This window comes from Lytechinus pictus, chromosome 4 (assembly GCF_037042905.1).
Source record: "Lytechinus pictus isolate F3 Inbred chromosome 4, Lp3.0, whole genome shotgun sequence".
Classification (NCBI taxonomy): domain Eukaryota; kingdom Metazoa; phylum Echinodermata; class Echinoidea; order Temnopleuroida; family Toxopneustidae; genus Lytechinus; species Lytechinus pictus.
Genome location: NC_087248.1, coordinates 28,381,695 through 28,407,321, shown reverse-complemented (window position 1 = coordinate 28,407,321; position 25,627 = coordinate 28,381,695). Strand labels below are relative to the sequence as shown.

Genomic DNA, 25,627 nt, shown 5'->3' with positions numbered 1-25,627 from the left:
ATTTTTATGATAGCCTACCATTTGAACATAAAATGGGGTATAAAAGACATCTACCTATCTTTATATTTTATTTAATAATTCTTTTCCACAAAATTTATTTTTGGATCTAACCTCTTTTGCAATCAAACGGAAAGGGATCTAACTCCTTAAAAAAAGGGATGTTTATTTGTAATTTTTGTTCACATTTGAATGGGAAATTCAACTTTTCTTTGTTATTATCTTATATAGCTACTAAAAGGCTATACATTGAGACAAAAAATCTAATTTGATGAAAAATGGATCTAACTCCTTTTGTAACTGGGCTCTTCATATACATTGTAGGAAAGAGGACGTGGAGATTGTTTCCGAATTAACTTCCTTTGATGAAGTTCATTTTAAAAGCTTTATTAATGACCTATAAATATGATCAAGTGCATAATTATCATAGAAACCTGTACAAAACACCGTGCAAAAAATTAGAAGTATTGGTACGTAAAAGTGATTGGGCACATTAATCAAATATACAAACCACCACCATCACCAGCTGTGTGTGTGAATTCGTATGTTTATGTTGGCTCTCGTCTGTATACATTTAGAGGTAAAAGCTACAAGAGCACGAAGAGTTATACAAAAAATAATAATGATAAATAACCGGGTGGGTGTTTCATAAAGCTGTTCCGATACGAATGACTTTACGCACGACTGATGATCCCTTTTTTTGCTAAATTATACATCCCTATGTCATTCATTTGGGACATAAGAACATGTTCCAGTCATTATTTAAGTTGTGCGTATCTTTACGAGCAGTTTTATGAAACACCTACTTGTCTTGAGCATCACCCTATTGTAAAGGAAAGGGGGGGGGGGGGTAACAGTGATATTACGACTTGAGTTCTTGGCAGTGTGACTGCTCCCTTTAATCAATTAAATCAACAACGATATCTTCTTAAATCTCATTAGCCCTCGTACAGATAAAATGCAGCAGGTCAAACTCATTTTTTAAATCAGCACCCCCAAATTAATGAAGTTAGCTAATATAATCCACTTTAGCATGCAAATCCAGCTGGAAAACACAGTCTCCTGCTAGTACTTCATGTATTATTATCAACTACGAGGCATAAGGTTTACTAGCCATCTTATTTAAACTAGCCGAGCAAAATATATATGAATAAAATCGAGATGTTTGTTACCGTTCTCGTTGTTTTTGCACTTGTTTCAACACCTTTGGGTGTCCATTGTGTGTCGACAGTCGTCGTCGACCCCGTACGCGATGACGGAGTAGAAGCGGCATTGGTAGTGATTCCAGGAGCAGAGATCCGCGGGGAAGCGTACCTACCTCTTGCCGAGAGGATCCAACAGAAGTCCCCCCTCAAGTTATGGGTAGCTCTGACGACAGATTACATTGGAGATACGCCCTTCCCTCCTCAGGTATGATTTTATTTTTTCTATAGAATATCCATAGAGTTATTTAAATAAAAAAAATTGTTATCTTTTTAATGATGTACATGTACGTATTGTTATAGTTATTTTCTCATTCAGGTCATATTTTGTATTTCCTTTCTTTTTTCATGTATGTTGTATAATGATTTTCTAATAACAATTTTATACTTTCTTAATGATTTTCTTTAAATTGTCGTCTATCCGCTGTTACTCCATGTTTAAGGGTTATCACTCTTTCGTGTGCCACTTCATTCTTTTCGATAATGATTCAATTGCTTTCGCTGTTCAGCATTGGATTTCGTATCTTTTCCATTCCTTCTATTTTGTAATCCTTACGTGGTTCTTTTTATATTTGTATCATTTCTTATTTTTCGACAGGTTGATTTAAAAAACAATTAGGTTCTGGAAACCCGGAATACTCTCCGCTATTTGGTGTTGCATTCAGAATAACTTGTAGAACTCAAATGCCTTCACATCATTCATTGATTTTGAGTGTCGAATGTTAAATTGTATAAGTGCCACCTAAACATTTTATTATATAGTGTCCCTTTTTTCAATATATTTACTGACGAACGAACGAAATATACCGAATTAAATAAGCTGGAAGAAATTGATTTATTGACTCTATTCTTCGAAGCTTTATAGGCGCAAATTACAAATGACAATTTAAAGGAAAATACAAATACAACATCTTCAAATCGTATTGAAAAAAATCACCCTGATCTTGTCTCTTTTAATTCATTGCAATTCAACATTTATTACCCAAGAAAATAAAACGTTAATTTTTTTTGTGTACGTTTTTATTGGTTATTTTCTCAAATCATGTTTTGCACATGGCCCTCATAAAATATGTGAAACCTGGCCAGACTAAGAGATATTTAAAACTTATAGTTACACGAATACACATTTAAATTAGATCATCGTCTGGGCATTATGAAGTTCAATTTAAAAAATCCTTTAGATTCCCCCTTTTTTTTACATGTACAAATTTGTATTTAAACAACTGTCATATTGTTTGATTTTTATTTTTGTAAGGCAGGACTGCCGTAAGAGTATTTTCTTAATTTGAAAGAAAAACAGGAATTATGCAACAAAATGTAATGCCATCTTTTAATTTAAATGATATTTTTTTGGTTTAGGCACATTTATTTCACCCACTAAGACCATTTAGGATCTCAAATTGGGATGTAAATGGTGAATTGATGCTATATTTATTCTGATATGAGCAAAAGTAATCGGAGATTCACACTTTTAAGCCAATATCAACATCAAATTGCATTAATTTTCTTTGTAAAAAAAAACCTCACACTTAGTTGCACTCGTGTACAGATGGAGGCTTGGATGGACCCCAAACACTTTTCAGGACGTTTGTAGATGAACTTTTGACTCGAACTGGAGATGCTTATATAAGCTGGGTGGTTGGAAAATATTTATCGGAGTGTCAATAATAATTTGTCCAGCTGGTTATTAGAACAATTTCCCCATGCACGTAATAGCAGATAAGTCTATTTGCAGTCACAGCAACGAAACCTACTCGAACCGTTGCATCGCGATGTGCTAACGTGCTTTGATACTGTTTATTTTTTTTTGTATATTCTTGAAATAATGTTGCTATCATAAATCCATAACGTTCATTACCCTTTACCGTAATTGCTAAGTAAACATACATGTACTTCCCTATGTATTACTGCAAAGGGTAGATCCCAGTAGGAAATACGGCATCTTTAATCATCAGATCATGTAAATATTCAGCCCAACTCCATATTTTTACCAGGCTCGGTTAAGATTAACAGTCCCAAATCTAAAATAGGGTGGGTTTTTTTTTATATAGGGAGGAAAGAAGATAGTTTGTCAAAAAATGCTTTAAACAGTAAAACTTTGAATAAGTATTCAGAGTTGATCATATTATAACTTAATAGGTCCCTGAAGGATTCTTTGTGGCATTTCACAGATAGACTTTTGAAAGGAGGGAACTTCTTCATTTTAAAGGGGAATCTAACCCAAATAAAAAAATATTTTTAAATGAAAAGGAAAAATCAGACAAGTTGATTCTTAAAAAATTTGAACAATATCGGACAAATAATAAAAAGTTATGGATTTCTAAAAGCTGCACAAATCGGTAATCACTATCCCCATGGAGAGTTGAAATTGGCCGCATTTGTGATGTCATAGGGATGTGAGGCAATTACTACTTTTCCACTTACTCCAATATAATGTCATTTTTTTCTAAATGTTTTATTTCCAATTATATTTCTCTTTCAAGATGACATAAAACAATATGCTACCTGGGTCATATTTTGATTACCGCCCCAGGAGATAGGTACCACAAAACCATGCACAGAATCCTGATAATTAAGGTCATGGCCTATGGGAAAGTTGTCCTTGCCCCTTGTCATAAATCTCATAATTTACCTACCAAGTTGCCAATTTGATATTTACATAGCCTTAGGGGTCTCAATTTGAAATCAAACTAGCATAAAGCTGAAATTGTTATAAAAAATGAATGTAAACATTTAAGTTATGTACACATCCCTGTCAGTATGCAAATGAAGGAACCATGCAATGACATCCCACACTCACTCTCTGTGTGTTTTATTTACTTTGTACCAAGGGTTCCGCATACTTTTCATTTGATTTATCTTTTGCTGAAATAATATTGAAAAATATTTGTCGATGTGTTATCTCCAGCGCATCTTAAGAACGCTTCACACTGTATTAAACACATATAACAAACGTTTCCTAAGCTGCAGAAAATGCGATTAAAATGCTTGTTTGCCGTTGCGATCTAATTCGCTTTTTAATTTATTAGTTCATAAGACAATTATTTGGATTTAGACAATGCATTTTGTCTTTATACACTGATCGTTTGAGTAGATGTACATGTATATTAGCATGTTCCATTTTTTTTCAAATCTAAACTTGGAAACATATGAACAAACCATCTTCAAAATGACCGATGCTTGTTTTTCAACGATCCGCCGAATAGGTAGAAATAAAGCATCTTTCCAAGTAACTTTTTTTCGACCATGCGTCATTCATACTTTCTGCATAAGGTCTCATATTGGAAAAGAAGAGATGGGTATTCATGTTATGAATTTTTCCGAATAGATAGCAGTAAAGGCCAGAAAACCCCACTTAAAATCGTAAATTGCTTGTTCAAATGAATATTAGGGAGCACCAATGTCCATGGTTCTAACTCAGTCATGCGTGCATTATGAACTTTGAGATGGGCTTTTAATGAAAGAGGGGAAGCATATCTGTTCATTGACATGTATCTCACGAAACAAATGTATCGTTGTGATGGCAAAACATTACAAACAATCGTCATTGTGCTTAAAGCGGACAATACATGTATATCATGATACAGCAAACGATGTCCAAACTCGATCAATGACCATACAGATGCATTATTATTATGTCACTGGCTTACTATTCTAGGAGTCTAGTCACCTGTACCTGCTGCTCAGGAACGTTGTTAGCCTTGGACTATCAGTAAGCCCAGTCACACCTGTCTGATTGTGATGTCAAACATTGATCCAAGATGTAGAAAACGTGTTGTTGGGACAATTTGCATATAGCTGCGACATAACCGGTTGTAACAGAGTGACAGGGTCTCTGCTGGCGCATTGTTACCGCTAAAATGTTTCTGTGCAGCCGGTCCTGGTCTATATAGTCCAGGATAGGCCCCATAGAAACCTGACCAAACCTTGTTTTTTTTATATATACAATATTTTTTGATGGTTTCTTGTCAATTCGAGGGTGCTGATTATGAATCTGGATGATGCCACTCGTGTAGCCTTGAGCATTTTCTGCAAATTGGCAAAATCCAATATGGCCGCCAAAATATGCAAATTACCCATGAAAATCCTAAAATTGTCCGCACATTGGCTATGAAATCGTGTGGCAGGAGTGAAATACTCTCTGAAAAAATGTTTTTGACAAATATTTATTTTCCTGATATTCAAAATGGCCGCCATAGGCCATTGTTTACTCGATTATGTACAATATGAATAGGGAAAACTAATTTTTACAAAAATTAGCACTAAAGTGCAAAAAAATCGCGATGTATGAACGAAGTAATACATGCAAATCATCATTACTAACGAGATATATCATATATTATGTCATACATGTATATGGGGATATTGCTGTATTTTTATATCTAAAATAGCCGCCACTGGCCCAAAGAGTATGTACAATGGCAATGGCCGGGGCCCAAAAAATGACAAGAGTGAGCACTAAAATGCATACTATTAAGATAAACGAGTGGAATGCTGACCAAAAACATCATTGCCACCATTGCCATTGATATGCCATTTATGTGATAAATACTGTATTTTGACATTCAAAATGGCCGTCAGCTATAGGCCCTATATTTATCATGTACAATGCGAATGGAACTAATTTTTACAAGAGTGAGAATCATAAAATGCATATAACTGTGATATACGAGTAAAAATATTGTCTTAAACATGATTTCTAACTAAATACATATTGGTCGTGGAGGTAATAAATGCTGTACTTTGAAATCCAAAGTGGCTGCCATAGGTCCTAAAAGTATTGTGTATATTGTAACATGGGACATATAATTTTGACAGAATTTGGCTTTGCTTGACTCTAAATATTGCATAAAATTGTGAATTGTGAAAGGGTGAAATATTGTCTAAATCCATGGTTTCTACCGAGATATATCATATCATGTGTAATTAAGTTGATGAATGCTGCACTTTTAAATTGAAAATGGCCACCATAGGCCCTTATCGTATAATATACAATTTGAGTGGAGATAAACAATGTTCACAAAATGGGCATATGGCAGCCATTTTGAATGTTGAAATACAGTTTTTATCACCTAAATTACATAAGATATGATATATTTTGTTATAAATCATGTTTTCAGACAATATTTCACTCATACATCACCATTTGGCCAAGCAAAGCCAAATTCTGTTGAAATAATTTGTTCCCATTCACATTGTGCATTATACCATAAGGGCCTGTAGCGGCCATTTTGACTTTCCAATAACAGTATTAATCACCTAACTGGCAGAATAAATGATATATCTTAATAGAAATTATGCTTTCAGACAATATTTTACTCATTGATCACTATTACGTGCATTTATGGTGCTCACTCCTGTGAATATTGGTTTCCCACTTTGCATTGTACATGATACTGTTAATGTCTATGGCGGCCATTTTGAAAGTCAAAATACAGTATTTAACACAAACTTGAAACCTGAATGATATATTTTGTTAGAAAATATGTTTTTAGACAGTATCCCATTAATTCATCACATATATATGCATTTTAGTGCTCTCTGTTGTGATTTCTTTGCTCCTATTTCTCATCGTGCATAATACTTTTTAGGGCCTTTGGCAGCCATTTTGAATATCAAAATAAAACATTCATCACATACATGGCATATTAATAATATATTTCGTTAACAATTATGTTTTAGTCAGTATTCCACTCGTTTAATCTTAATAATATGCATTTTAGTGATCACTCTTGTGATTTTTTTTGGCCCCCATTGCCATTGTACGCAATACTGTTTGGGCCAGTGGCGGCTATTTTAGATATCAAAATTCAGAAATGTTCCCATATATGACATAATAAATGATATATCTTGTTAGTAAAGATGATTTGCATATACTACTTCGTTCATACATCGCGATTTTTTGCACTTAAGTGCTAACTTTGGTAAAAATTAGTTTTCCCTATTCATATTGTACATAATAGAGTATACAAGGGCCTTTTGCGGCCATTTTGAATATCAGGAAAATAAATATTTTGTCAAAAGTTATTTTTTCAGAGAGTATTTCGCTCCTGCCACACAATTTCATGCATTTCATAGCCAATGTGTGGACAGTTTTAGGATTTTCATGGATAATTTGCATATTTTGGTGGCCATATTGGATTTTGCCAATTTGCGGAAAATGCTCAAGGTTACACGAGTGGCATCATTCAGATTCGGAACCAGCACCCTCGAATTGACAAGAAACCATCAAAAAATATTGTATATATAAAAAAAACAAGGTCATGCCTCTTCTATCCTGGATTAATACCGTGCCTTCCTTTATAGGAATTACAATGCCTTGCAGGTAAAGTTAAAATCTTCACGCGAAAGAGTTAGGGTTCATCCTTCAGCCCCATTCACAGATGCCAGAACTGTTCTATGACATTTGCTCTGGCGACAATTGCTTCGATGTAAAATATGCACGTTAAGCAAAACCTGAAACTTGACCTCCAAAACTAAATGAACCTTACACGTTATATTTTCCTTAATCTGAACCAAAGCCCCATTACAAGCCTAACTCTAATCGTATGTCTTCTGATATATTAAGACCGGAGCAATTGTCGCTGGGGCAAATGTCGCCGCTGGAACACCCAGTGTCAATCGCGTAAATCGTTGACGATCCGCGTTTATCCGTGACTGGGCTTAATGAAGATGGGTAAAGTCATTTAAGAAAGGTTATTTTATGAGCAACTGTTATTTTTGTGTTTAATAAACACATCATTCTATGTATTTTAACGTTTTCCCCTATTTTTTGTGTGGTGTATATAGATAACCCTTGCAATAAACGATGCCTTAGACGAACTTCAAAGGATTGGCATGCCTGCAAACATTCCGATATTCTATGCAGGCCATTCTCTCGGCGGTAAGCGTCTTCTTAACTTATTGTATAAAGGAGAGTATTATCTCTGCTAACGTGGTATGATCAGCCCTAAAGGCACTGTGTTATTATAGCTGCATTTTTATTCAAGTTTGATTCATTTCCGAGATATGAAAACCGAAGTTTGTTTAGATTTATCATCAGATTTGCTTTGTATATTTTATATTGTATATCGTGAAAATTGTAAATTGACCCCTTGAAAATATGCTGCTGGTCAGTTTATGGGAATGTACATACCAAAATTAAATGAAATAAAATTTACATAAATAGCAGCCATGCAATGCGATATAATCGTAAATATATGATTAGACGAATAGTAAAAACGTTATCCGGCACCGCTGTCAACCGTATTTTACGTACATGTACAACTTTGGATAGCATTGATGTTTATATCTGCGTCGGGCTCTTTAACATTAATTTTATTCATTAAAATATTTTAAAGTTTCTGTTGTTATGTCGTGAATTCGAAGACATTTTTTTACCACCCCCAATTAATAAAAATAAGGACGAAACATCATTTTGGGTTTCACAGGAGTAAACCACAGAAACAGCAAACGGGTGTTTTTCTATATGCACTAATTCCGATTGCTATTTAACGTGTTTGGCAGATAGTTTTAATTGTAATATTGCTCCATTTGTATACAATTGCAAAACAAAATAGTTTATTATCATTATTATTATTATTATTGTTATTATTGTTATTATTAATATCATTATTTTTATTATTATGCTTATAATTAGTATTTCATTATATCATTGATTATGCATGTTAGATTCCGGAGCTTCTTTCTCTGATAACATGTATATATATATATATATATATATATATGTGTGTGTGTGTGTGTAAGGGTGTGTGTGTGAGGGTATGTGTGTTTGTTTACACTCACTTGTGTTTCAATACTTTGGCAGGTACATTTTTGCAGAGTTACGTCAACAGGGATCCGTCCAGAGCAAAGGGGGTCATGATGTGGGGTTCATACCTGACGGGAGCGTTGGATGATCTTGGTGCCTACCCCACCCCCATCATGCACCTGAGTGGGGATCTAGATGGTCAAGTAAAGATCGCAAGGATAGGAAACACATTCAGGTATTTATATAGTCAGGGGTCTGCACCGATTTCGGGTGCACCCACTCTTTATTTTACTTTATTTTTCTTATAAATAATGTTTGGATAGGAGGAATCAAATGACTATTAGGCGAAATAAAAGTATTAAAACGAGAATGCTCACAAGCCATGTGTAAATCGTGTGGTCCAGTGGTTAGAGCATTGGACTCATAGTCGCAAGGTTGTGAACTCGAATCCCCACTCTGCCATTGTCTCCACTGTAATGAAAAGGCCCAAGAGTAATATCTGTCGTCTGTAAGGTCAGCCACTGACTGATTAACCAGGACGTAACATGTTTCCTAGGTAATTGGCTATATACCAGCTTGGCGTTTACCCGCAAAAATGCTGTCCTGCAGAGTTGCTACGGGAGTAACCATGAACAGAAACAGAAATATATGATGAACTATTGAACTATTGAACTGGAAATTGATATGGTGTAATTTGTAGTTGCCCCCACCTTGGTATCGCCCCTCTATGCATGGTTTTTCAAAATACAAGAAGCCTTATTTCCATACTCTTTTATTAAAAACAAAATTATATCAGTAGCAATAAGATTCACGTCATATGCATGATTACAAATGAAATGATTAGCACGTGAATGATACGTTGATTTTTTTCTTTAAGGTGATCTCTGATCACCATTGTTCTGGAAATGTAATGCAAAGTGAGTTGTTTCACTTGCATGATAAACACATTTGACCTATTGTCTATTAAACATAACAGGTGAACAAAAATACATAATAAAATATATGAATGTTGTCTTTTTTCCATTATGAAATTGCATCATCCAAAGTATAATTCAACAATGAGAAGTGACGATATTGGAATTATTGCGCTGTATGTATAATATTTGAGATGGCTGTTTGTAACCACTGAGGCGTAATCCACTAACAAAAACTGCCGTCTTTCTGTCCGTAGGGATTTAGAAACGCTGCTCACAGAAGACCAAACGGCTCTCGCAACGAAACCAGTCATTGTCGTAGAGGGGGTGAATCACTTCCAATTTGCTTCTGGAGATATCCCCCCAGCAGTTGTCCGGGGAGACATTCCTGCCGAGGTGACCGCCGATGAAGCCTGGACACTGTTGGCAGAAGTGAGCAAACAATGTATCATGAATATTAATACATAATGTAAAGTTTATTCGGAGGAGGAATCTTGATCTCGAGCAAAAATATCATGAAATGTATTGAGGGAAACGGAAAAAGAAATCATGGTAGAGTCATGGTATTTGCCATCTTTTTAAAAATACAAAATAAGTGATATCTGCTTCAATTGATCCAAACACTTTGTCTGGCTTTCAAACGTTAGATGCCCATCATTACTTAACAAACACCATTCTGGTATGAAGAGATAAGACATCGTCAAATTTCTATACCAGTTTTTTTTTTTTTTTTTTTTTTTGCTGATTTAGTCGGCTTTCAACTGGGATTCACCGGACTTCATTAAATATTCGTCGCAGATGGCGCAGTTGCGGTGATGAGAGGTTTCAATGATTGCTATCAGAGTTCACAAAACAACACCCATGAAAATGAAAAAAATATATATATATATTCAAATAATGCAATAAAATGATAATACACCATCAAACGAATAGGATAAAACTATTCAGCGACAATATTTCCTTGGAAAAGTCGAACAGCCATGCATTTGTGACGTGTCACCCCTCCATGAGAAATTTAAAGGGATGGTCCGGGCTGCAAATATTTATATCTTAATACATAGAGCAGAATTCACTGAGCAAAATGCCGAAAATTTCATCAAAATCGGATAACAAATAATAAAGTTATTGAAGTTTAAAGTTTAGCAATATTTCCTTAAAAACAGTCGTCATGAATATTCATTAGGTGGGCTGATGATATCACATCTCCACTTTCCGTTTTCTTATGTTATTACATAAAATCATTATTTTTTCCATTATTTCATACTTGTGTGAATAATATGTCTCCCTCATAATGAAAGAAGTTGCAGCAATAAATATCTAATGCACTAAATCAGTTGTCAATCCAATTTTTCTAGTTCTTGGAGGAAAAAAATTGAATTAACCTAATTTCATATAATGAAATACAAAAGAACAAGTGGAGATGTGACATCTTCTTCTTCTTCTTCTGTTGATTTCCTCCAGTCCTGGAGAACTGCGAGATCCAGTGGATACGCAGAAAAAGTGGTTTGATAAATACATATAGAAACAAAAGAGCAAGGCTCAGGAGGAGATTGGAATAAAGTGTATCACCAGACTGTCTAGTTGTTGTTCACCAACAGAGAACGTTTAACATGAAGCTCATGCAAGAAATGAAGAGAGTAGTAATGAAGTTGGGGAGCTGAGGCAACAGATATACTAGTTCCATTAGTGTCCAATCCAAGAAGTACAACATTCGTAACAGCTGCTGCGACTTGTGACACAGGAGTTATGGCAAGATCATGTTGGAGGTAGGGAGGAAGGTTGGTGAGGAACCTTTTCCTTTCATCCGTATAGAGGGTGCATTCTCCTATAAGGTGGGTTACAGTCTCATCCTTGATATTGCAATAGCATGTGCTATCATGACGCCTTCCAATCTTGGTGAGACGTGTGTTGGTAGCATAGACACCACAAAGAAGTTGACTCTTCAGGGATAAGGCTTGGCGATGACTATGAGAGTTTAGCTTTGACGGGAGCAGAGTTGTCCTCTGGGCGCAGTCTAGGTGACTAAGCAGCTGAAGTGAGGATTTGGCTGCTAGAGCCGCTTGGGTTTCTTCCTCCCTGTAGTCAAGAACGGCTGTAGAGATGAGTCTCTTCCATTGTTTGTACTGTATAGGGGAGTTGAGAAGATCATTGAAGGAGGGTAGGTCGTACTTGTTGATGAGGGATTGGAACATTTGGACAGTCTTGGAGCTGGGGTGCTGGCACATAACATGAAGAAGAAGACGATACTCTAGCCTGCAGGGGTCAAGGTTCACCAGCTTCCCCAGAAGTCTGAGGCGTTGGATGGCTACGATATCAGATACCGCCGGGAGGCCAGTGAGGATATGGACTGATTCATTGGCAGTAGAGCGAGGAAGACCTAGTAGGGTTTTAAATAGGGATATTTGGGCCCTATCTAGGCGATCTAGGGCTGCCTTCGTCAAGTGGATGACCTCTGAACCATACAGCATCCTAGGTATGCAATATCTCTCCCAGAGTGATGCCATGACTGCGGGGGTGAGTCCCATACGGAATGCTCCCACACCAGTAAGAGCATAGAGAGTCTTGTTGCCGGTAGATATCATCTTGGAAGTAGCATCAAGTTTGTGTGAGGAACGGGTGATACCCAGATGAGGGTGCTTGTCTACGAGAGGTATGGTACAAGAACCAAATTGCCATGCCTCTGAGGTCTGGGGACCAGATCCAGTGATGATGACGGCACTCTTAGATGGATTGATGGTATAGCGCCACCTGCAGGAATAGTCGAAGACAAGTTGAAGCATACTGTTCAGTTCTTTTGCGGAGGTAGCCACTAGTGCAACGTCATCTGCGAGTACAAGAATGCCTGTGTATATGGACTGGGTGAAAGCTCCGAGGCCCGACGACTGGAGGCTGTTGATCAGACCATCGATGAAGGCCAAATAGAGTAGGGGGGAAAGAATTCCTCCTTGTCTTACACCTTGCTTCACAGGAAAGCTTTCACTTATTCTGCCTTTCCACCACACAGCAGAGCTAAGATCTTCATACAATCTCCTTATAACAAGCCAGAGATTGCCCCGAACACCAGCCTTGTATAGCTTGAGGAGAAGACCATTGTGCCAAACTGTATCGAAAGCTTTGGCGGCGTCCAGATATGCAATGAATGTTTGCTTCTTGTTGCTTTCGATGATGAGATTCAATGTAGCCGCTACCAGTAGACATGAGTGACCTTCCTGGAATCCACTTTGAAGCTCATGAGGTATGTTTGACTTATGAAGAGCCTCTTCTAATTCTGGCTTAATGAGGAGTTCTAAGATCTTGCAGAACACAGTAGTGAGAGATATACCCCTGTAGTTCGAAGGATCAGTGGGAGATTTCCCCTTTCCTTTATGAATTGGAAGGATTAAGCTGGTCTTGAAGTTGGACGGTATGTGACAGTGGAATAGGATTGAGTTGTAAATCTGCACAAGAACAAGACGAGTGATTGGTCCGGAAAACTTTACATGTTCAGGGGAGATCTGGTCTATGCCTCCTGCTTTGCCGGATTTTAGCTGGGCAATGGCGATGTTCAGCTGCGAAGATGTGACATGCAGTTGAGTTCCTTCGAGTAAAACTTCTGCCTGAGTTACTTCCTCATCCACCTGGCAGGGAGGGCAGGGATCAGGGTTGGAAAGAGCACGGAAGTATTGCTCCCATCCTTCAAGGAGTTGTTGTCCTGTATGCTTCTTATCGGAGACAATAAGAGAGTCTGTTTCTGTCCTGATGTTGCTGGGGGATCTGTGCTGCTTAACAAGTTTGCTGAAGAGAAGGGGGTTGTCATCCTTTGAAGATTCCACTTCTTTTATAATCTCGTTACGACTTTGTTGCCTGCTTTGCCGGAGTGACCGTCTGAACATATTCTTTGATTTTTTGTAGGAAATCCAAGCCGTATTTTCCTTACTCCGAGGGCGACCCTGATCTTTCCAACTCTTCCATTTGACCTTCATTTTTACATACGACTTGTCAACATCTTTGTTCCATTCTGGTTTCCTGTTCCTTGGAGTACTAGAGAGGGAGTGAGGTAGGTTTGAAGTAGACGTCTGTACCATGACACTACAGATTGTATCAAGGAGCCGTTCTGCAGTATCTGGCTGTAGAATTCTGGCTTTGTCTTTGTGTTGCGCCCAGATTTTCCTACACTGAGCCTCCAGAGGTTGTGTGTAAAGTCTTTCGGTACTTGTAGAATCTAATTTATCCCAATGTACTCTGAGTTTCGACAGTTTCTTGCCATAGGGCATTTCACTGGGCTCATGTCGAGGGGTTACTAAGCTGGGGTCGCTGCAAGTGTGAAAGTAGGTCACTCCAACAGGGAGGTGATCTGATGTGTTTTTTGGTTCCTCGTTGCAGATGTGAAACTCTTTGAAACAGTGTTCACTAGGAGTTTTGACCAAGACAAGATCGAGGTTGGACTTCGTGCATCCATCATCACTGGAATAAGTGTAGACTCCAGGAATATGAAGCAGGGTGTTCAGACAACTGAAGTTATGCTCTTCCATGAACTCTTTTAGGGCCTTGGCTGGTAGTCTGTGATGCTTAGCAGGGCGGAGGAGATCTACATTAAAATCTCCAAGTATGACGACCTCTGTTTTCGGATTCAAAGACTGTAGGATGTGAGTCAGTTCGTCTAGTACAGATATGTATTCTGTGGTCATGTCTGTGGAGTTGCCAGTAGGCATGTATACGCTCATGATGACTAGATCCTTGAGGCTTCCATGAGATTTCAACTTCATTCCAATAAGTCTTTCAGAGGTAGTTGGAATAATGGAGGTATATGGCTCTAAATTCTTGCTATAGAAAATCGCAAGACCACCATGGCCACGGCGAGAGACTACAGTCTCTGCAGGACGACAAGAGGACTTACTTAATACCAAATGATTCTGACTAATTTCTGTTAACCTACCAAGAGAGAGTTCATGTAGCCAGTGTTCTTGTATGCAGATAATGTCACAAGTACAAAGAAGATCATATAAGTAGAACTGAGACGAAGCTATTCCACGTACATTGAAGGAGCATAGCTTGACTGAGGATCGGTGGCTGGGAGCAGGTGCTGTTTGTGAAGGTTCAGCAGCCTTATGTGATAAGAGATGTTGTGGAGGTGTGCTTGCATGAGAAACTGTGTCCCTGTCTGATTCCATATGTTGGGGGTTTGTAACACCGCCAATGATGCCATTGCTGCCCTGGTTATGACTGCCATAATGTTTAGGTAAGTGGCGTGGGATGCTCTGCCATGCCGAAAAACCTGGTCTTGTCGTTTTTCTGCACTGTCAGCATCAGGTAAAGGTGCAGATGCAGGATTGGGGATATTCTGGGTACGAGGTCCACTATTGTCTGTCGCTCTTGGTGAAGCAGAAATATTTTGTCCTACAGAATCAGGCATATTAGTTTTTACTATATTAGCATATGTATGGTTCAGTCTGCTGGTGGTGGTTGGTGTAGAGGTGGGCGAGTCAAGAAGAACTGCATCATCATCTTCGGTCACAGTTGTCTCGAAGTCCATTTTTGAGGGGATGTTGATTTCACCTTTTCTTTCTGCATCTAGCGCCTCGACAGGATGGGCATTAAGTGTGGGGTCTTCTGCCATTGCGCTAGGTCCGTTGTCTATAGAATGGCGTCTGTCTTTCCTTGGGGAGTGGGCCAGGCCAATCTTATGTCCATTAAAGGGTTGTGAAGGGCTTGGCCCTGAGTTAAGATCTTTACGGTGTCTTTGGTCAGAGTGTATTGCTTGCTTGCTGGCCAGCGTTTTGACCTGATCTCGCTTTACGGTTTGATTTGGCAGTTTAGGCTTCGCCCCTTCTTTTAGGCTTCGCCCCTTCGCCCCTTCACATCATCAGCCCACCTAATGAATATTCATGACGACTGTTTTCACAAAATATTGCTAAACTTTAAAATTCAATAACTTTGTTATTTGTTATCTGATTTTGATGAAATTTCCGGCATTTTGATCAATGAATTCTACTCTATTTATTAAGCTATACATACTTTCAGCCCAGACCATCCCTTTAAGATCCTTCGTAAATTATTGTGATGGAAAGCATCTAACCTTTGCCTGTCTCTTGTCGTCATTTCCAAAAAGGAGGATTGATAAGATGGTGTCTTCATGAGATTTTCATAAAACTTCCAAAAACATAACATTAGCTTTGAAATTATAGTGAATTTGTCTAATTGATGAACATTAATCTAGACAAGAACTTGATTGAATTTAGAAGAAATTCACTGAGGGTTCCAAAAAATAAGGCGAAAAGGGTTTGGAGTTCAAGGTTCACTCAATCATGAAATGTTCGCACTGTGTAATGTCAGTGTAACGTCTATATAAATAGTGTCAAAGAAGCTCTTGTATTTTGAATTGTATTCAACGTTACAACATTAAATTTTAGCTGTATGAACAAAGGGATTACTGTAACATTTCAGAAAAGCAAATTTCTTAAGTTTTACTTTTTGAAGACAAAAAATGATTGTTTCAGCTATTTATTAAGAAACCTTGTCTTGCGACATATTTTGGTTTTGGGTGGGTCGCCTTTCATCACTTGAATGTGTTTTTTTTTTGGTATCATTTATCATTTGATAGGTCATTGGCGACTTCATGTCTTATAATATGGATGTGAACAAAGCCACAGCGTTTCAAAGTTTAAACGCTCGGTATGTTGAAACTCAGAGGAAAATAGCGCCACTTTCCTCATTCAAAGATCTCGAATGGAACGGCACAGCTTCAACTTGGATCAGAGACGCTCAGGTAATCATATTCTAATTATTTACACGTAAAAGTGCAAAGGGGTAGTGATCGATTGATTATTTATCAAGATTATATATGAGAATATAAAAACGGCCCAAGTCCAATTTTTGGCGAAATTGAGTATAAATGATAAATCTGAAATCATCTAAAAATGCCTTAAATAAAGGAAGAAAATCTGGTATGAGTGTAAGAAAAGCCCAAGTACTGGACTTGGGTTTTCTTACATTCATATCAAAGCACCCTCTCTCATTACTTCTACTACTTACTACAGAATTCTACCATGTATATGAATGTAAGAATGACCCAAGTCCATATGATTCTAAAAACGACCCAAGTCCACCAGACAAAAGGCCCCGCCAACAAGTAAAGTGAATATTGCTGCTCATTAAGCATGTTTTAGGATGTTCTCTGATGTCTTTGGGCCAAATATGCTTTAATCGCCCAAATTAAAAAAAATATCATTTTTTTTTAATTTTCTCGAAACGACCTCCGATGGACTTGGGCATTTTTTATATTCATATACTCATATATAGTTGGGAGTTTTCACAACAGCTACTCAGGCGCTTTCTGGAACGTAGAGAATCTGTTATCAAATGCCCTTAATGGCAATGAAATTTTTGTTGATGGCTGGTGCCTCGAAACAGCAAGTTTCGTTTATGAGTCTGGATAGACTATTATTTGCAATTTTTCGTCAGCTCTGAAACGTCGGACGAAACTGCTCTACCGATTCACCAACCCTCTACAAAGACTTCGTTGTGCATTTGATTTGCATTTTGAATGCATTTGCTGCGTTGTAGGATTCATTTCGCGTTGTAGAGCGAAAACTCGCTGTTACAAGTTTGGGGGTTCATATGAATTTCAATATTGATCCCCGTTTTGGAACAAGCTACCCAGGTGAGGTGAGTATTGTCGGTAACTGGTTCCTTGAAATGCTAGGTTGCCTTATTGGTAGCTATGCTAAAGCAGATGGCTTTTTCATGAAATTGTTCATACGATACGATCGACTTTACCCACGATTTGTGATCCCTTCGAAACTATAAAATCAGCACAATTGAAAATCTGAAGATCTGACAAGGAAACATCAACAGTCGTTCGAGACGTCGCTTGGTGCAGCTATGTAACACCCAACCGAACTAATATTGTAAAGTATCACTACAATATCTGACAGGCAGAAGCGCTTTTTAAGAACCTACTCTTGCCGTTGTTATCATCGTCATGGCATGGCTGCAAGGAAGAAATGGGGGAAGGCCACTTAATGTATACAAAAACTGTGACCATCAAGTCTTTTCATTTAATGTTTGTGGATGCTCAAATTACAAGGATCAGAATGAACAATATTACTCGAACATGCAGTGCGATCGATCATTAACCTTGTCATCATCATCATCATCATCATCATCATCATCATCATCATCTCCACCACCACCATCCCATCACTGTCATCATCATCAGCATCGTCACCTTTAAAAAAAAATCATATAAACATCATATCATATACAGTACATCCCTCAGTCTTTCGAAGAGGAAACGTTGGCGTAAACTTAATCACATGCCTGGATCGTAATCAAACATGATATGTTCTTGTTACTTTTTTTTCCTGACACCCCATTTTCCCATTAACTTTTTCGAAAATCGTATCTTTCAGAAACTTGTCAACGCCTTTCCTGAAGACATCTTGACACCGGTGACCATCTACAACGTTGGTTACACCAACCAACGCCAATTCGAAGAATCGAAGCCTTCGGTAGTCAAGGACTCCGATGGAATGGTCCTCATAACAACAAGGTCGAAGGTCGAGTTCCCAGTCAACCCTATCGACATCTCGTCCCTCATGAACTCGGCCAACGAGATCGCTGGAAAGATGAAAAACCAGGAGGCGGTCAAGAAGATTGTCAAGGGAGATGGATATGGCAACAGCGCCACCTGTCGGGTGATCAATGAGGTACGTACTCGAGGATGGAGTTCCCATTCACCATGATCAATATTTTGCGGAAGCCCGCCAAGAAAAAAATATTCGTCTTGTCCACCTGAGAATTACCATCTTTTAATTAACTGGGAGATTTATCGTGTAAATTCACCCAAAACGTTTGTCGCAAGGTTGAAGTTCCTACGATTTGGCAAACATGATGAATACGTATGGGAATTTGATGCTCGGTAAGTCCAGTGCCATAAGTTCCAAAAAATTGGTTCGTTTGAAAACGGAGAAACTAGAAAAATTACTCCATTTATATCAAAATTATAGACAAAGGCTTAAATTACATTTATGATATGTATATTTACAAGTAATTTGCAGAGCTCTGCTTTCCCTTTGTTCCTTTCATAATTTATATACTATCTTTTTATGTGAAAAGGAAGCATACCGTTCTGCCTATAACATCGCCCCAGCAATAGTACAATCACGCTACGATACAAAAGGAAAACAAATGATTTTTAGCGATGATGTGAACACGTCCACTGGCTCCGAATGGGTCGATTCACACGTAAAGTATGAAACGCTAGCAGATGGATCACTTCAGGTAAGTTTGTTTCAAGACTTCAATCGTTGTTTCCTGTTTAACCATCCATGAATAGTGAGTATTCACTTCCACGACGCATGACGAATTCAAGGACGTTCCACATTTAAAATATAATCCATGTCATTTTTAACAAATTTTGCACAGAGTTACTTTAGCACCTAATTATTACAAATATGCAAAAAATCAACATGGGTTCATGTGCTTAATTTTTTTTGTTTTTGAGCTTTGAAGTTCACCCATTTGCAATGTCTCGATAAATACGCAATAAAATAATTTTGCGTTTTTAAACTCCACGAGATCACAACGTTGAGTGTAAACCTTTATTACTCAGTCAAAATCCATCTAGATTTCACAAAATTTTACATTATAGTTCAGAACTATTTACTTAAGATGAGGAATCCACTCACATTGCTATTCGTTTGCTTTTCAAAGAGTAGTAGCACCTTTAATGTTATATAATGTGTCAAAAGCAACGGAAACTTATCTTAAAAAAAAAGAAAATTATATAAGAAATTTCAGAAGTACAATAAACATGATAAATGATGCACTTTATTTAAAGCCCATGTCAATTTCACCAAATTTTGCATGGTTGTAGAGAAAGGCATACTAACAGGTGTGAACTTTGACAATTTCGTGTTCATGTGCTTGTTTTCGAAATATCAGCACTTTTGATGAAGCAAATGTGATTTTAAAAACACAAAAAAGAACGCAATAAAAGGCCTGTATCTTCATATGGGGAAATTCTACACCACTCTCCCATGTAATCAAACTCGAGGTCATATTCGTCATTTACTTTGCAGCACTGCAGAGTAAAGTATTCTGAAGAGGTAGAGGCGTTTAAAAGTTCGTCCACGTAGTATTTTCAGCTAACAGCCTAAAAAAAATAACACATCAAAATTTGATGTTAGAGTGCTAGATGCTTGGAAAAAAATCAGCTGATACCTTTAGCTGATTACTCATCTGTTCACTTATTGTGACGTCAACGCGCATGGCGTAAAATATGCGCAGATAGGGATGCGCACAAACATAACTGGGGAACGTCCTTAAGAACATAGAAAATGTATTGTCAAAGTCCCTTCATGACACAGCACAACCAAGACGTTTTTGTCTAAAGTTGGTGAGTCGAAGCAGCATTGACGTCCTGGACTCTGGACAAAGACATATTTGCAATTTTTCGTCAGCTCCGAAACTTAGGACGAAATTGCTGTACCGGTTTCACAAATTTGTTATAAAAACCTACCAGCTGTTCATTGTCATTTGAAGTGCCTCTTTCATATACATTTACTTTTTTCTTGAATTCGTCCCCGTTGGATTTTTTTTTTTTTTAAACCTTAATTTCACTGTCACACTAACGAAACCGACTCCAAACCGACCGATAATACGACGGTCGAGATCGGCGTCGTTGGTGTTGCAGAGACAGCATTATTAGAACAAGTCGAATTGGAACTCTTTTGTCTCGTATTTCGTAGCCCTCGAGAAAGGGGATCCCGTGAAAGGTTCTTTACTTCCTGAAGAACCTTAACAAGTCACTATTCGATTTAATTTAGGACCTTTGAGGGAACTCGGAAAGATTCCAAATACGGGACAAGCTTAGCATTTTTAGATACCTTATTTTTCTGTAAGAGTGAGTGATGATTTTTTTACCCTATAATAACCGCTGAAAAAAGCTGAAGACAGAATTATCAATGCAAAAGAAGAAATAATATTTATATATACAATGCATTAGTTCTATTAATAGAAAACGGCATTGCCCCTTTTGAAGTAAAATAACGTCAGAACGTTAACAAAATGTAATTTACCAGGCGCAATCTACCCACTGTGTAGAATGGAGTACATTTTTCAGATTTATATAACTACAAATATCCAAAAGGACTTCATATTCCATTATCTAACTTTATTAAAGCCTTTCTTTCTATTTCAACTTCCCCATTCACCACATTTTTATTAGCCACTCTTTGAATACCTGATTTCCTTACCTGAATATTGCAACTCCTTTTTATGATGGGTCTATAAATTTTGCATTTCTCGTTATTGGTAAATCCTCAATTAATTCTATAAAATCCATTTCTCTACAGTTTCGAACGTTTGATTGTTGCTCACGTTCAACCGAACATCCTATTGTTTTCGCTTTATTGTTTGTTTCTTCATTTATCCCTTAGGTCACTTCCAGTGCTCTGTACACAAATGTGGATTTTCCCTTTGTGACCCTCGCTGGGATGTATTACTGCAAGCTCATGTCGCCTTATAGAGCCCTGGAGTGGATGTACGTTGATTCGCTCCGTCCAGACACCACCAATTGATATGACTTTCACTCTTCTAAACACACTGATTTTCGAGAATATAAATACATCGCTATATGAATATCACCTGGGTCTTTTCCTAAAGCGCATACAAAATAATGACAGGCTTAAAGGGATGGTCCGGGCTGAAAATATTTATATCTCAATACATAGAGTAGAATTCACTGAGCAAAATGCCGAAAATTTCATCAAAATCGGATAACAAATTACAAAGTTATTGAATCTTAAAGTTTAGCATTATTTTGTGAAAAGAGTCATGAATATTCATTAGGTGGGCTGATGATGTCACATCTCCATTTTCCGTTTTCTTATGTTATTTCATAAAATCATTATTTTTTCATTATTTGATACTTGTGTGAATAATATGTCTCCCTTATAATGAAATAAGTTGCAGCAATAAATATCTAAAGCACTATTCAGTTGTCAATTCAATTTTTCTAGTTCTTGGAGGAAAAAATTTGAATAAACCTAATTTCATATAATAAAATACAAAAGAACAAGTGGAGATGTGACATCATCAGTCCACCTAATGAATATTCATGACGACTCTTTTCACAAAATAATGCTAAACTTTAAAATTCAATAACTTTGTAATTTGTTATCCGATTTGATGAAATTTTCGGCATTTTGCTCGGTGAATTCTACTCTATTTATTAAGCTATACACATTTTCAGCCCGGACCATCCCTTTAAGTGATGTGTCATTGAAATGCCCCCGATATGCTTTGATTCCTTGAAACTGCGATCAACCTCACATAACATGCGAAGTAATAAGAATAGATTCTTGTTGAAAATACCCTACTCTAAAACTAAAAAAAAACTCTTGGAGACTGTGCGTAGCTACGCAGTTCCGAAACTGTGAAACCAAGTACTTCCCCTTTTTATTAAAATGGCCCAATCTGTACCTGCTTTCAAAATATTGTTGAAGATACATTTGTGTAGGCAAGTGTTTAAGTAGACTATCGTTTTATAAGCAACATGGGTAACCAAAACGCAGTAGAGTATATCTGTATAGTGGCTGCCCTATACAAATTTATCATATTATTATTGTTATTGAATTCGGTTCAAAGTTGTACTTATTGCCGAGAATCCTGATTAATGGAATCCTATTGATTATCCACGAATCATGTCTTGAAGCTTGTTAATTTACTATAATTAATAGTGTTGCAAGCTGACTTGTAAGTGTATTATGTTTTGACATACACTGCTAATCATGCCGACAATTTTGTAGTAAATAAAATGCAATAAATTTTTAGTTTGACTCCCAACTTTATGCATGGTCGCTTGTTGAAAAAGGCGTACTTCCTAAGGGGGTGTTGCAAGAAAATATTTGCAATCAAAATATTTTGTTGTAATTTTACAATTGATTAATCACATTCAGCTATAGCAAATCAGATAACACCCCTTGTTTAATGAAGCAGATTAGCAATCAATCGCAAATTTGCCATTAATTGCACGGCATATGCTTGATTTCGGGAACGAAAATAGACTTGCAATAATTGATCGCAAGTTTCTTGCAACGCCCCATTAGTGTTTTAGTTAGTGTTAGCGTGCTCGTGTCACATTTCCTTCTTCTTAATTTTACATTGTCTGTCAATGTTTCTCATCAACTTGTTCACCCTTTGGGTTCTTCCACCATTCTCATGTGATTGGGTGGGTGTATGTGGGGGGATGTGCTGCGGAGTTTTCACACATTTTGTTCAGTTTGTTTAATGCGGTGAGATTTTATTTATTTTCTTACGCCTGAGATAAACTTTGGTAAGGGAGTCTTCTCAACCACTACACAGACGCTTTATAGAACGAAAACAAATATATATATTGTTAAAAGCCCTTCATGACAATGCAACCTTCGTCAGAAATCAGTGAAACAAAACAGCAGTGTCTTTCTGGAGACTGGACAAATGACACATTTCCATATTCTTTTGTATTTTGCATATTTAATCATTTTCAAGCGATGTCACTGACTTCAAACCGGTAAGACTTTTCTCAACTAGCTTTTGTACATTTTTTTCATAGTGTTACGCACGCTTAAAAGCACGGACTAATCGAAACGCTTATCAAACCTCAAGCTCAGGAGCAAATGCAAGAACACACCATCGGACTCCCGCAACTTTAACCACAAAGACACACCCTCTCCCGCACGCTCAGATGTGATCGGCTCACACTAATTAACACACACCAATGCCACCTCCACGAGTATCACGTTATGTCAAACATACACAGACCAGAGATGTCAATATTGGTAAAAAAGATAAAATAAATAAAAATAATAAATAAATATGAATGATAATATTGTGACAAGACATTTTGCTCACATGCGACATTTGCTCCGATCTTATTTTTTTTAACTGGGTCAGAGCTAGGATTGTGATTGAGTTTTAGATTCAGAATAATGTAAAGATTATGATTAGGGTTTATTCAGTTTTGGAGGTTAGATTTCATGTTTGGCTCAACCCTTAAAGGACTGGGGGCATGATGCCCCCCCCCTCGACGCTTCGCGCGATGTTTCCGAAACGCAAAAAGATAGCGCTGCAAAGTTTTAGGATTTTTTTTTTAAGTCTCCCGCAACTTTTTAAACCAACTATGCGGCATACGGATATAGCATCGCGACGCCACAGTCGTTACTTCTTACGAGACAATGTCATGCCGAAAATAAGAATAAACAGCGCTCATTGCTCCTCATGCCAAAGGAATATCAGCCCTCGTTGAGAATGGTCAACTCAGGGCCCAATCTCTCCCCCCCCCCCCCCATTCCTACACATGCACACACACACACACACACACAAACTAAAATAAAGTAGAGAGCAAATAGCATTGCCCTGGGAAGCGGGGGTGCTGGAGGTGCACTGCAAAAAACCCGGTGTTGATTTAACACCAGCCCGGAATCTATATTATGTCCACACTAGAGAAGTATTGAAACAACACCATTTTGGAATCAAACCGATGCTATTTTAAAACGAATTGGTGTTGTATGAACCCCTATCTGGTGTTAGACTAGTACTAAAACCTGTGTTGTTTAACACTTTTCTGGTGTGGACATATATAGATTCCGGGCTGGTGTTAAATCAACACCGGAGTTTTTGCAGTGTGTTGCGAGTGTTATTCTCCACAGACAGCACCCCCTGGAATTCTCATTATTCTGGTAGGTGTGAAACATTTCTGAAATGGAACCAAAATGAAACAAAATGACTTACATTTTTAGTGAACCTTTTAAAAAAATATTTAGTACTTTTTTATTGGGGGGATTGGTTTGCTCTATCATTACCGTGCAAACGGTGTTTGCGGTCAAATATGACCAAATAATAAACAATTAATGTATCCAACACATTAATTTTTAAGTCCTCGAATGTAAGAGCAGTCTGATCACAAAAATTATTATGCTCCTCTTATATAAAATTGAGCTATTGATTATCTAATTTCAAATTTGAATTGCTTTAGTGGGACGAAAGCTTGGGGTGATTCGCCGATGTAAAAAAAAGGCAAACGCCAAGCGTTGTCTCGCCTGCATATTGCAGTCATGAAGAGACTGCATGTCAAAACTACATGTATGCTATATGACTTAGATGGACCTCTGTTACGAGTTTGGCGATCCCACCTCGAAGCTATATAAAGTTATTGTGTGTACAACACAGCAGTGCCAGTCATGGAAAGTTCATTGACCTTTGACCTTAATCAAATTCAACTCACATTCGAACTTGACCTGCACCTTCAAGAGATGGACCTCTTGTTTGAATTTGGCAATCCTAACTCGAAGATATAGAAAGTTATTGTGTGTACAGCACAGCACAGTGCCAGTCTTGGAAAGTTCATTGACCTTTGACCTTATTCAAATTCGGCTCACATTTGAACTTGGCCTTCACCTTCAAGAGATGGACCTCTGTTATGAATTTGGCGATTACACCTCGAAGCTATAGAAAGTTATTGTGTGTACAACACAGCACAGTGCCAGTCATGGAAAGTTCATTGACCTTTGACCTTAATCAAATTCAACTCACATTTTGAACTTGACCTGCACCTTCAAAAGATGGACCTCTTGTATGAATTTGGCAATCCTAACTCGAAGATATAGAAAGTTATTGTGGGTACAGCACAGCACAGTGCCAGTCTTGGAAAGTTCATTGACCTTTGACCTTATTCAAATTCGGCTCACATTTGAACTTGGCCTTCACCTTCAAGAGATGGACCTCTGTTATGAATTTGGCGA

The 25,627-nt window shown here is 37.5% G+C and overlaps 1 protein-coding gene across 1 annotated transcript; it reads left to right on the top strand.

Moving 5' to 3' along the window:
• Positions 1-988: 988 nt before the first annotated feature.
• On the top strand, positions 989-22,691 carry LOC129258688 (uncharacterized). The gene is made up of 9 exons (XM_064098771.1): positions 989-1,407; positions 7,989-8,082; positions 9,007-9,184; positions 10,121-10,295; positions 16,444-16,608; positions 18,254-18,550; positions 18,960-19,124; positions 21,284-21,542; positions 22,118-22,691. Exons 1-8 carry the CDS (start codon positions 1,144-1,146, stop codon positions 21,422-21,424), a joined length of 1,479 nt encoding a protein of 492 aa, XP_063954841.1. The 5' UTR covers positions 989-1,143; the 3' UTR covers positions 21,425-21,542; positions 22,118-22,691.
• Positions 22,692-25,627: the final 2,936 nt, after the last annotated feature.